The sequence below is a fragment of the Heteronotia binoei genome, chromosome 12 (genome assembly GCF_032191835.1).
Source record: "Heteronotia binoei isolate CCM8104 ecotype False Entrance Well chromosome 12, APGP_CSIRO_Hbin_v1, whole genome shotgun sequence".
NCBI classification, from domain to species: domain Eukaryota; kingdom Metazoa; phylum Chordata; class Lepidosauria; order Squamata; family Gekkonidae; genus Heteronotia; species Heteronotia binoei.
Window position 1 is genome coordinate 54,046,384 of NC_083234.1, and position 14,075 is coordinate 54,060,458.

At 44.6% G+C, this 14,075-nt stretch overlaps 1 protein-coding gene across 1 annotated transcript in view; it reads left to right on the forward strand.

Annotated features, from left to right (window-relative positions):
• LOC132580529 (N-acetyllactosaminide alpha-1,3-galactosyltransferase-like) overlaps nt 1-11,252 on the forward strand; it is a 29,904-nt gene extending 18,652 nt beyond the window's left edge. The window contains exons 4-7 of the mRNA XM_060251390.1: nt 143-214; nt 610-669; nt 8,817-8,954; nt 10,410-11,252. Of these exons, the coding sequence (XP_060107373.1) occupies nt 143-214; nt 610-669; nt 8,817-8,954; nt 10,410-11,100 (961 nt within the window). The 3' untranslated portion in view covers nt 11,101-11,252. The remainder of the gene's footprint in view (nt 1-142; nt 215-609; nt 670-8,816; nt 8,955-10,409) is intronic.
• Nucleotides 11,253-14,075: the final 2,823 nt, after the last annotated feature.

Consider the following 14,075-nt stretch of genomic DNA (forward strand, 5'->3'; position numbering starts at 1 on the left):
TAATTAGAGAATGTGCTGAATTCAACCTGGATCCAACTTCTGCGTGCTTGAACACTGGGGCTACCACCAAACTAGTTCTGTTCTAACTAGGGTAACATGTTGTGTCCCAGTTCTCTGATTGTCTGCTCTCTCTCATATACAGGAGCCTAAAGATCGCTGAGCTAAAAAATAGAACAGAACACTGGCTGACCATGCCCGACTGGTTCAACCCCTGGTAAGAAGAACATGTAAAACAGAACCAAAACCCATAGGCCTGAAACTTGTATATTTGGCTCTGTGGTAGCACCTGTGTTCTAAAGGGCTTCATTCCCCACATCTGTTGTTCCCCAGCCTGAAGCCCTGGAGAGTCAATGCCAGGCAGGGTTGACACTCCTGAGCTAGATACTCCAGTGCTCTGATTCAGTATAAGGCATCCTCAAGGGGGAACAAAGAACAGAAGAGCCATCTTTGTTGTTGTTGTCATTGTCAAGTCACAGCCAACTCCCCCTATAGTGCATTAATTTGTCCCACCACTCCTGACATAATTTGTGTTCACCCCCCAAATCTGCATTGACCGTGGGAAGGGTTGCTACATCCAGTGTCCTGTCCAACCTGTCTGTCTTCTTGCAGGAATGCATATGCTAATCAAGAACCAAATGGGATATCCTTGCCCCAGTGGTTTAATCCAAGGTAAGAAATATAAATTCAGAACCAAGGTATTGGGGTATATGGGGAGGCTTGCACAACACTCGAGGGTAATATACAACCTTCAAAATGGAAGTGTCACGATCTTGGCTCCTCAACAGGTACCCTTATGTTTACCTCAGCAGAGAACATAGCTCTCAAGGGCCATTTCAGGTCAATACAATACAATAACCTTTATTGGAATGATATCGAACATAACTGGAACCAATCCATCCATCAAATGGCAATTTGCAAATACATTCCTAGAAGCTAAATATAAAAAATTTGCAACAGTTTCAATTACCAATTGGTTCCGAGTTGACAACAAGAAGACAATTTTATATTTGTGGGGCTTTGCTGTTTGCTCACTCAAATAGGGGTCAATGATTACGGAGCGCAGGTCATCATGATGATGACTTCAGGTCAGGAAAACAGCCGGGGTCGAAGGTTTATTTCCCCTCTGGCCAAAATAGAACCGAGACCCCACTCAAACAATAACAGCTCTTTTCAGAATAAGCTTGGAATGCAGCTTGTTGAACTGTTCTGGCACTGGGAAGCCACGTAAACAACATATTTTAGCAACAGAGCTCCCTGTGGCCATTTCAGGACTAAAAACCGTGCAGGTGTGGGGAAAGCTGAAGCCACCTCTCTTGTCACAATCAGAACCGGGCCTGCCCACGTCTGGGAGGCAGTGAACTCCCACAGCATAGCTGTCATTCTCCTGATTCAGGGAACCATGCTTGTAGCATGCCCTCCAACATGCCGGAAATGAGAACAGGGGCATGCATGGAACACCCAAGTCTTCATACCAAAGCCAGCCAAGCCCCTTCTCCCTGAGTATTAAAGGCCCCCGTTTCCCCATTATCTATTATCCACCATCAACACATACCTCAGCAGCTACTGTGTACGAAAGGTCAGGCAGTGTGCAGAGCATGATCCTTAGTGTTCATGCACATAAGTTTATAGGTAGGCATGCTAGACATGAGACATCCATCCCCCACTCAGAGAGAGGACTTGCAAAAGGCCCCTGGCACAGTGTGAACTCTGAAGAACAAGAACTGCAGCAATTCTTACAAGCAAGCTTGTTAACCAAGCTTCCCTTGCAGGCAAAACAAGGGAGAAAACGGGGCAGTGATTAAGCAGGGAGCAGGACCCCAAAAAACAGGAGCAGTCAGACTGTATTTTTACACAGTAAAAATCCAGTTACAAAATGCATTAGTTAGTGTAGTGTGAATGCACCCTATGACCATAGCAATGTGTTAACACCATCAATACATTGTTTGGGACCAGCTGAAATTTCCAAGAGGGTTTCAAAAAGCACATTACAGGAAAGAAATGAATAGTTATCTATGCTTTGGCTGCATCTAACCTTGCTTACTGTAAAGAACACATCTGACCAGGGCTTTTTTGGTGGAAAAATCCCAGCAGGAAGTCATTTGCATATTAGGTCATACCTCTGGCATCACCAATATTTCACACAGGGCTTTTTTGTAGAGAAAGCCCAGCAGGAACCTATTTGCATATTAGGTCACACCCCCTGATGCTAAGCCAGCTGGAACTGCATTCCTGTGCATTCCTGCTAACAAAAAGAGCCCTGCATCTGACACATCAGTTCAGCTTGACAAAGGGTGCATCAGTGCTACTCAGGACTTTGTCAGCTCAGTTTTCACCACCCTACCCCAAACATATGTCTCCAAATAATGAGCTCCTTAGCTTCACTGTGCACTAAGTTAACAGCTTGAGGAAGTTCCATTTGGGCTCCAGCCATCTCTACATTAGGACAAAATAAAGTCCCCAACAATCTCAGCCACCACCCAGCACCAGCAGCCCCTCACAAGCAAAGCAAGAGTTCACAGAACTGAGCAACAACACGGGACCACAAGTTCCCCAAGGATGGCAACTGACTGAAATGGCAAGCTGTCAGATCCTTCCTCAAACCACATTGCATGAGACAAACCTTCCCCAGAAATGCTGCAGGGGATTTTAGATTGCGTTATGTGTCCAAGAGGAAGGTCTTGACAAAAAGAGGAGGGATTCTTTCTGATCATGTAATTTCCATAGAGCTGCTTATTAAGCATGTAAGAGCAGCCCTGTTGGACCACCATCCCCTTTCAGTATGTAGTACGTGCTGTACCAACTGGAATGGTACTGATAAAAATGGCACTCCTCAGCCAGTCTTCCTAATTGACACATGAACACATGAAACTGCTTCCCTTCTATTTAATCAGAACACTGGTCCACCAAGGCCATTAGTCTCTACTCCAGGGGTCCCTAATGTGATGCCTAGGGGCACCATGGCACCCACCAACACATCTTCTGGTGCCCAGTAAGTGTTTTAAGGAATTGGTTGGGGCCAGGTAGGGCTTTTGCCTATCAGGTCTTCTGAATAATTACTGGAAGTCTGATCGGTTGTGCAGATTTTTTTTTAAACGTGCTGGCAGCACAAGGATCTGAACTGGGTTACTACAGTTAAGCTGTGGCAATCATTTTGTGGCTGGCTCTGCCTCTTGTAGCAACCATTTAGTTGCTGTGCCCACCATGCTGTGTCAGAATTCCAAATTTGGCTGCAGGCACCCAATTGGGAATGAATGGAAATTCTTCTTAGCAGAAATCTACCCTTATTTCAGAAATGTTTATCTCACACTCTTAGCATCATTATTGCTGAGGTTTCTATAACAACCATTCAAACCATAAATCAATACAGAGGTTAATAAAGAAACAGCAGTAAAAACAGCCACATTCCAACTTTAAACATCAATAAGTGCTGCTGTCGAAAAATAATGAAGGAAGGATAGGAAGAAGAAAGAAGAACTACATAGAACAAAGAAATCAGCAAAAAGATTCAGGAAAATAAATGCATTCACTTGGTACTTTAAGCTCAACAAACCTGGCAGCAGGCAAATCTCTCCAGGGAATAGTTCTGTACTCAAGGAGCCACTACCAAGTAGGCCTGGTCTCTGTTTCCCCACCTCCAAAGGCAAAGGAAGGTACACAAAGAGCAAAATTTTATCCTAACAGAGGGACATGCTCATTTGAGAGAAAGTGGTTCTTTAAATACCTTGGTCCCAGACTATTTAGGGTCGTATAGATAATGACCAGCACTTTAAACCTTGCTCAGAAGCAAACTGGCAAAGATATTTCAAAACTGATGAGATGCATTGTGTTCTAACTTGTAACTGTTATGTGCCATCAAATCACTTCCCAATTATGATGACCCAATGAATTAATGACCAGTCTTACACACTGAAGGCCATGGCTTCCTTAATTGAGTCACTCTATCTCTTACTAAGATTTTACTCTTTCCTTACTCACGTAGACTGGCAAAAAACACTGCTGCTGTGGTTTGTACCAACTGAAGCTTCTGAACAGTCTTTAAAGGCATCTCTGTGTTAGGCACATTGCAATAATATGATCAATTCATAGGCTGCTGTGTCCAGATTACATGCATAGCATTGCTCTAATTCTAAACTATGGCTACTCCATTAAGTGGAGGAGGAATAGAAATAATAGCCAGACTGAGACTGCAAAATACTTTTCTTTAGAAAGAAGGGGCATTGCAGGGAGGTTAATACTGGCTTTTGTAGATAGTAACTTTAATGGTGTAATAATTAGACAGGACAAGATATAGACTGCACAACTAGCAGGGTGCTCTGGGATGCATATCATAGTGTGACACCCTATCGGTTTTGCAGTATCTTAGTGTTTATAAAATAAACTCTCTTGGTCTTGAAGAACTGAAAGCATGAAGAGAGGCTGTGCTCAGAAAAAGCTGGGTGAGAGCCCAACATTAAAGCATTTTTGCTCAGGGATCGTCACGGGTGTTTCTGCTTTGCCTGAAAAACAAACTGCCTGAAAACAGGATGCTAAATTAAGCACAGACAAGAGTCACTGGGAAATGGCTTTTTTTTTTTAAAAAAAAAAAAAGAAAGAAAGAAAAGAAAAATTAAAACCATAATGCTTTCAGAACATCTGGTCACTGTTAGTGTTCTGTAAGGCAAAGCTGTTCATCTTCACATTTCCCACTGTCCTCTGGCAAATGTTTTACATGATATTGGACATCTGTGCCAGAAGCTTCATTTCTGCACGGAACTTTCATATTTGCCTATGGAAAACACACGAAGCTGCCTTATACTGACTCAGACCACTGGGCTTTCAAGGACAGCATTTTCTACTCTGATTGGCAGTGGCTCTCCAGGGTCTCCAGTTGGGGAGGGGAGTACTTTACATCAACTGCTACCTGATCTTTTGAAACTGGACCAGCTGGGGACTGAACCTGAAATCTCCTGCATGCCAAGCAGATGGAACATACAAAATGCTTTCTGGACCAAACTTGCATTCTCAGGCTCTCCTGATCCAACCAGGATCCAAAAACCTCCCTGAAAAGCTGTAAATTGCCACTAGCTATTTCTTTCTCAGCAACCCAAGCATCTTATTATAATCTTCCTACATAGACAACAAATGAAGCCCTGGTATCCACAGGGTAACACCCTGGCACAAGTAACCATAGCACAGAAAATAAGTACAAAGAATGTGGAAGTCATGGCTTTTTTTTTATTATTAGAAAAGAGGGGGAAAGTCTATTTTATGTAAAAATCATAAAAGTTAAACAGCATTTTAAAAAGACAAAGCAAAATGGCAAATGGCAACATAACAGGACAAAAATACAAAACCTAGCGTCAGATTTAATATCCCACAGTGGCCTCAGCCATTTGGAAATCTTTCAGGGGAAGAAACAACAGGAGTTCCACCATGTTGATTGGATTCACTAAAATTTTAAAGAGCAACTCCAAGCACTTCCATTTTATAACAACTAAAGTTTAAAAAGTGCCTTTTCAAAGCTGCAGGCTCTTTGACTTGTGGTGGGGATAACAGAGTTTTTACCCAGTAAGGAATAAACAAAACAGTCAAGGGCATGTGGAAAATGTAAACAAAGAGCTTGACATCTGATGTCTAGGAGAAGTAACTGAGGGGTTAAGCAGCTGAAAACAGTTTAGTCAGTATTTTAACACAGACAGGCTACCTCACACACTCCTCCAGGCAGGAAAAGGAGAGACTTCCTCCAGACCTTTCCAACAATTATCAAACGTCATTATATTTCAGAGTAAACAGAGTGGCTTGTGCCAGTGAAAGCAGCAAAACCAGGCTGCCCATGGATGATGCAGATACACAGAAAAACCAAATGAACAAGAGCCGCAAAAATGGCCCAGTGTTCCAGGGGTCACAGAATACTGACAGTGATCAGGTCTACTAAAAGGAAAAAAGAAGGCAGGAGAATGAATTGTTCTACTCATACCCTTCACAGTGATCCAGGGCAGCATATGTGATTTTCAGGAGCTCAGGGAAGCATATGTAATTCTCCATTTCTCTAAGGGCTTCAGCTCAGATCCTGACAAAATCCCACATTCACCTCCTAATAGGTGGATAAAGTAAAGGGGAAGGGAGGCCTCTGCATGGATTCACAATGTAGTTGAGAAAAACCTGACATTTAAAATGGCACCCAAAAGAGGGTGAGAGGTGTCTTTCATTACAACTCCGATTTAAAGGTCCAAACGGACCCCCCTCCCTTGCTTGAAAAACAGGGCAACTGTTTGACTAGGTAAGAACAAAGGCCTATGTTTACAGGGGTCAGTTTCTAAATATGCAGTGGGGTACCATGCTGGTCTCTTCACCCTGAAAAACCCTCATTCCTGGTGAGAGAGATTGAGCTGCAACAGGACACTGGGCAGCCCGCCTGCAGGGCACTAAATAAAGCCTGAAATAGACTGACCTTGACCAGAATTAGGCTTGCCAATCCCCAGGTCCCAGCTGGAGTTCTCCTACTTTCCGAGGCTCCTTTCTGCTCCCAGTCAGCTAGCTGGAGGGGAGAAGCCCCACCCCCACAGCCACCATGTGCCTTTCCACCTCTGTAGGCTTCCGACTCGGAAGCCTACAGAGGAACGGCTTCCTCTTGGGATGGGTGTCTGTGTCTTTAAGGCTGAATGGGGGCAGGGGGGAGGAGGCAGAACAACATGGCCACTCCCAGTGGCTGTGAAAACAGCCCAGACCCTCTCTTGGTTGCACAATCTTTTCAGAGGTCGTTTGCATAGGAAAGATAAATTTGAACCCTTGGTTGTTCTGCATTACTTTGAAGAAGTTGGAAGTTCAGCAACTCGTGAGTAGAGATGCCAATCCCCAGGTGGGAGCAGGCCGTCCCTCGCTTCAGAGTAGTCAGAAACGGGTGGGGGAGGGGGGAGAGGGAAATGTCTGCTGGGAACTTCATTATTCCCTATGGAGATGGATTCCCATAGGTATAATGGAGAATTGATCTGGAGGTATCTGGTGCTCTGGAGTGGCTGTTTTTTGAGGTAGAGGCACCAAATGTATGGCGTAGCATCTGATGACTCTTCTCAAAATGCTCTCCAAGTTTCAAAACGATTTGACCAGGGGGTCCAATTTTATGAGACCCAAAAGAAGGTGCCCCTATCTTTCATTATTTCTAATGTAGGGAAGGCATTTAAAATGTGTGCAGTTCCTTTAAATGTGATGGCCAGAACTCCCTTTGGAGTTCAATTGTGTTTGTCACAACTTTGATTATGGCCCCACCCCCAATGTCACCTCGCTCCACCCCCAAAGTCTCCTGGCTCCACCCCCAAAGTCCCCAGATATTTCTTGAATTGGACTTGGCAATCCTAATTAGAAGTCATGAAAAAGCCAATTGGAAATGAAGTTGAAGGTTACCCCAAAGCCCTGACTCAAGCCATACTCCAGGGGATTTAAAGGAGCTTCACAATATAACTCAGCTCTGCACTTCCAGTGCCTCTGAAGGGCTGCAAAGTGTGCTCATTTCTTTAGTGACTGATATGCCTGAGCTACTGACTAGGAATATGAAAATGTTTGCCAGCGTATAGAGAACAACTCATGTAGGGAATGTTGTGTCAAAAGACTGTGTGTGGGGGGGGGGGACTACTCTGTGAGGACTCCAAGATTTTTTTAAATGTTGACTTGAGTTGAAAGTTGTGGTTAGGGAGCCTTGAGGAAGTTTCTGCCAATTCAGTGTTTGTCTAAAAAAATCTAAGCAGTTACTACTATATTTGGAACTTGACTGCGTCAACTACATGTATACCTTCCTCTGGTAGTTTGGTGACTTCCCTGTAGCTATGGGGCTGAGCATATTGAGGGCCCAGAAACTTCCTGTGCAGATTATTCTGGCTATTATTGGAGGGGTTGTCAGTAGGGGCTGGCTCCTAATACCCTTAATCTGCTTGAGTACTGAAAAGGTATTTCAGGTTTAAGACTGAGAGAAAGCTGGGTAAACTGTGGAATCCACCTGCACCAGATGCAGGGTTTGGGGAAAATGGTTTGCCAGCCTCGAGGTGGTGCCTGGAGATCTTCCAGATTTACAGTTTACCTCCATACTACAGAAATTAATACCCTTGGAGAAAATGACTGCTTTGAAGGGTAGACTATAGCATTATACCTCATTGAGATCCTTCTCCTCCCCAAATCACATCCTCCCCTAGAGTTTCCATCTTGAGTCTCCAATCCCCAGCTAGGGGCAGGGGATCCCCTGGTTTGGAGGCCCTCCCCCTGCTTCAGGGTTATCAGAAAGCAGGGGGGGGGGAGGAAATGTCTGCTGGGTACTCCATTATACCCTAAGGAGACAGATTCCCATAGGGTATAATGGAGAATCGATCCATGGGTTTTTGCAGCTCTGGGGAGCTGGTTTTTTGTGTAGAGGCACCAAATTTTCAGCATAGCATCCAGTGTCTCTCCTCAAACCTCCCCCCCCCCCGCCCAAGTTTCAAAAAAATTGAACCAGGGGATCCAATTCCATGAGCTCCAAAAGAAGGTGCCCCCGTTCTCCATTATTTTCAACCGAGGGAAGGCATTTAAAAGGCGCATGGTCCCTTTAAATGTGATGTCCAGAACTCCCTTTAGAGTTCAGTCATGCTTGTCACAACCTTGCTCTTGGCTCCACCCCCAAAGGCCCCAGATATTTCATGAGTTGGACCTGACAACCCTAGTTCCACCTCCCAATCGTTAGAAATTTCCCAACCTGAATTTGGCACCCCTGGGGGGGGGACATGCTGGGAGAAAGTTGTACCTGACAGATTGTGCTACAGCTGCTGAGTCAGTGTCTAATGGGTTTTAGTAATCTCCTTCTTATTTGTCAGCGCTCGCATGAATGTGCGCACATTGACTTCTTGGTCAGCCCCCATCATCTGGGAGGGAACCGTCGAGAGATCAGTTTTAGAGGATTATTACAAGAAGAAGAAAGTCACAGTTGGCTTGACAGTTTTTGCCATTGGGAAGTAAGTGCTGCTTAATCACTGACTGCAATATTGTTGTTATTTATAGCAAATACTTTTCTATAGCTTTAAAAAAAAGTTTCATAATTTTATTACAGATGTTTCCAAACTATGTGCATTGAGAGATCTGCTCATGTGTCATGTAAATTAGTCATACAAGTTAATGTACTAATGTGTCCCAAGGTGACCCCACACTTCTGGCCTCACCTATATCCAGTCAGCCTCTTCTGAGAGGAACACAAGTTAATCTCCAGCATCTCTGCACTGGATCAGTGTCTCTCCTGATGCAGAGGTGGCAGTAGAGGCTCTGTTGTTCTGTGCCTGATTTACTGCTCCAGGCTTACCACTTTTGAAGAAGGAGGAGGAGAAGGAAGAGGAGGTTGGATTTATACCCTGCCCTTCACTACCCAAAGGCGTCTCAAAGCAGCATATAATCTTGTTACCCTTCTCCTCCTCACAACAAACACCCTGTGAGATAGGTGAAGCTGAGAGAGCTCTGACAGAAATTGCTCTGTGAGAACTTGTGACTGACTCAAGGTCACATCAGCAGGTGCATGTGGAAGAATGGGGAATCAAACCCGGTTCTCCCAGATAAGAGTCCACACACTTAATGACTACACGAAGCTGGAACAATGATTCATAAAGGCAAGAGATATTATCTTTCAGGGACTGGCAGTTCTTACTGTCTCACTTTAAAAATAAAGGTGGGTGCATAAAGATGAAATGTGTGGGAGGAGAGTTGTATTGTTCTGTTTATTTTGACAAATATGAAATAATATGAAGACAAAAAATATGATCTAATATTGCCTTCTGTTTCAATGCACACTCTCAACCTTCTGAGTTTATAACTTGCTTTGTTGCTGCAAGTTCTGTGGTCAGTTATGCAAAGTGGATGCCCTTAAGATTGTGTAAGAGGAGGAAACAATGTGCAGCTTCAGATGAGTGTCCACAGACCCAAATTTCAATAGCAAAGAAGGAAGCAGCATCGTCAGGGTAGAAGTATGTGCATTCGATGCATCCATTTTAAGCTGACGTTTTCATGGAGGGGGGGAGGTGAATCAGCGAATCAGCAGGAACTCATTTGCATATTAGGCCACACCCCTGACATCACCCCTGACATTGTTTTCCAGGGTGCTTTTTGTAGAAAAAGCCCAGCAGGAATTCGTTTGCATATTAGGCCAAACCCCTGGATGCCAAACCAGCCAGAACTGCGTTTCTGTGCATTCCTGCTCAAAAATAGCCCTGATCAGAGATATATTTCAGTTAACAGAATACAGAGCTCTACTTTCTTACAAAAACAGCCAAGTGGCATCCTAAATTGTCAAACAAAACAGTCACCCACTCCCCTATGAGCTAGTCAAGCCAGGGGCCTAACTGAAGCAGACCTTTAGAACTCAGTCCTTGACTGGGACTTAATTTTGGAAAAGGTTTGTGACTTTTCTTCTGGTCTTCCCCCAGGTACCTAGACAAATATTTGAAGAACTTCTTAACCTCAGCCAACACCTACTTCATGCCTGGCCAAAACGTTATCTTCTATATTGTGGTGGACAACCTCTCAGGAGTGCCCTTGATTGAGCTGGGTCCGCTTCGGACACTGAAAGTCTTCCAGGTAGAAAAGGAGAGCCGGTGGCAAGACATCAGCATGATGCGCATGAAAACCATTGCAGACCTCATTGAAAGCCAGATCCGCCATGAAGTGGATTTCCTCTTTTGCATGGATGTTGACCAAGTCTTTGAGAGCAACTATGGAGTAGAGACTCTGGATGAATCAGTGGCACAACTCCAAGCTTGGTTTTATAAGGCAAACAGGGAATCTTTCACCTATGAGAGGAACCCTGAGTCAGCTGCATACATCCCTTATGAAGAGGGGGACTTCTATTATCATGCAGCGGTGTTTGGTGGCACCCCACAACGCATTTACAACCTTACCAGGGAATGCTATGAAGGCATCCGATATGACAAAGAGCATAATTTGGAAGCCATTTGGCATGACGAAAGCCACTTAAATAAGTACTACCTCCGGAACAGGCCCAGTAAGGTGTTATCTCCAGAATATTGCTGGGATTATAAAATTGGTTGGTCCTATGACATTAGGAATATAAAGTTATCCTGGATGCCCAAAGCATATGAAGAAGTCAGAAATAACTAACATGTCAGCATTCCTGAAAGCAAAAGGTGTTGGCTGGTCATTTTGAGCACAGAACATGTTCCTCTGGCAGTTTGAAGAAAAGAGAAAAGGAACATTTGCCAAAGTATTTTAATTCAGTAAACTGGGAAGTTCCCCATCTTCCTTCCAACATATAGGTTTTTCTCTTAAAATCTGGCAGACGCAGAAAGACAAGTTAGAGGTTTACAAAATTAAGCATGGGATAGAGATGGTAGAGAAGGTACTTTTCTCCTTTTTTCACAATACAAGAACTTGTGGGCATTAATGAGCAGTAGGTTTAGAACAGATAAAAGGAAGTTTTGCTTCACCCAAAGAGTAATTAACATGTGGGATTCACTGCCACAGGAAGTGGTGGTGGCTACAAGCATAGACAACTTCAAAATGGGTGACTACAAGCATAGACAACTTCAAAATGGGGTTAGATAAACATATGGAGCAGAAGTTCATCAGTTTAGACATAAGGGATAGTGCTTGGTGCTTGGGGGGCAACAGTGGAAGAGTTTCTGGAGTTCTGGTCCCATTGATGGACCTCCTGATGGCACCTGGTTTTTGGCCACTCTGTTTTGGCCACAGAGTGTTGGACTGATGGGCCATTGGCCTGATCCAACATGGCTTCTCTTATGTTCTTAAATTATGAGTCAAATAACTTATGGAGAAAATTTATTGGTGCTTCAGCTTTGGTCTCAAGATTTGCGAGATATTTTTGGTAGGTTTGGGGATATTAGGACATGCTCACTGTTGTGTGGTGACATCAGAATCATCAGCATTGGGACATGGCAGTGACATTTTCTGTTCATGGCAAAGACAGCAGAAAAGACAGACAGCAAAACAGAAAGCAAGGGGTGGGTTAGGACAGCCCAAATAAGGCCAAGGAGGTCCTAAGAGAGCCAGAGTGAACATTGTAAAATTTCTTGGCTGATACAGGACTTTCAATGCACAAACTGTCTGGATTTTCACTGGAAATAAAACCTGAGTACAACATCCAGAAAACTGAAATAGTCAGAACTGTTTGGACTGATGGGGTTATTATGCCAGGACCAGAGGCAAATCCAGACCCCAAGCCACAGCCAGATGCCTGAGGTCTATTGCTGCAACTAGTGGCTGCTTCCTGGAGGGCGTTAGGCAAAAAACTGTACTACTAGTGGTCTGTGAAGATCAGGTGGTGGGCTGCAGACTACTCAACATTTATACCAGGCCTGACCAATGCAGAGATGTTCTAATGTGTGCCATGTTACTGTGTTGAGCACAGATGAAAACAGGAGTCAAAGAACCAGTTACAGTAGAAATGGAGTGGACCATTCCCAAGGACAGTTGCTTTCTGTAGTGGGCCAGGACCCAAACTTGCATGTGAACTTCTCTTCTTTTGAGTGTGGGGTGGCACTTCAAATGACTTACTGAAAATTCACAAGCCAACAAACCCTAAAGGTCATATCTTTGTGGGCACTGAAAGAAGGAAAACAGACACCAGGGACTTTCAAAGGACAACCAACACTGATGTTCTGTTTGAGACTCAGGGAGGACATGGCCTTTTGGTGCTTTAGAACAGACCTGGAGGCAGGAGAGAAGGAACTAGAGTGGTTCCAAACCCAACAAGTTATTCTCTGTCTGCTTACAGTAAAGGTTTGGGTATTTCCTGGATGTTCCAACTGCAGGCATTGCCTTGGGGTCTTATGTGCCAATTTCAACATCTTGTACTGTTTTCTAAAGCAACTTTCTAGTTCTGAAGGACATTTATCACATGGCTTTGTGAGTGCCTGGTAGAATCTCAGAAGCCAGAGGGGCACTGAGCAAGGCTTCCAAGCAGAAGCTGAAATAGACTAAGGTGGAAGGTAGGGAAACATATGCAAATATGCACAAGCTAGATTAGTCAAGCCAACTCTTGCTTCAGAATTGGGTTCTTTGTGAAACTGCCTTGTAATGATTGAGTACTGCCCATCTAGGCTTTCATCCTTCTAGCCAACTTGCTTTAACTGGAAATGTCAGGAATTGGTCTAGGACCTTCTACATACAAAATGCATAGTTTAACAAAATGAACTATGACCCTTTCTCTGTGAGACTCTTTTTTTCTTATAAGGTTGAATATAGAGAGCTCTGAGCCATTAAACACAGAAGGATAGCTAAACAGAATTTGCCATATCCTCTACAACTCACCTAGTCCAGAATTTAGCTCCCAGCAGAAACTGGCTAGGTGTTTTTAGAAGTTCATGGACAAGGCAGGATGGAAATGATCATGTACTGTTAGCTGTCCTCAACAGCAGACATTCAGATTTCTCTGAAATGGAAGATCTCAAAAAGCACAGGGGCATTGGTCTCATGCTCTGCCCATGGAGTAACAGAAGTAAGGCAGTTCCAGTGGTTCACCTAATCATGCTCAGTTCAGATCAACCAATTTTCAATGGTTTTACATCTTCCACTGTGAACTCTCCAGCCCCATAGCCAGGATTTGAAGAATTGGGGGCCCCTGATTTTTTTCAGGGGGCACATAGTGGCCCCAACCTCCATGGTCTTCTCTCCTAGCACCGCTGAGGAGGAAAGCTGCCAGCTCGCTGCCATACACCCTCCCCCCTCCCCACAGCTGCCCCAAGGTGATCCCTTTCCACCCCTCTTCCAGCAGCTCTGGTGGGGAGCCACTCAGAGGTTTAGATACGTGCTGCATGGTCTCCTGCCCTTACCTGTAGCATGATCCAGCTAGGCAAGCCTGGCGGGACAGGGGGTGGGGGGTGGAAGTCACCACCAAGTCACAACTGACTTCTGGGGCTACAAGACCTCCAATTCAGATTTCTTCCTGTCGGAGGGCGAGCCAAGGCTACCCAAGCACAGCTCCCACCCTCGCTCAGGTGGCCAGCGAGACCAGGCCAGAAAACCCCTGCAGGCGAACATCACCTCTCCACTGATCCACAGCCCTGGACTGCAGCCGGGACCTCCACTTGTGTGCGCCAGCCTACCCTACCCTGCCC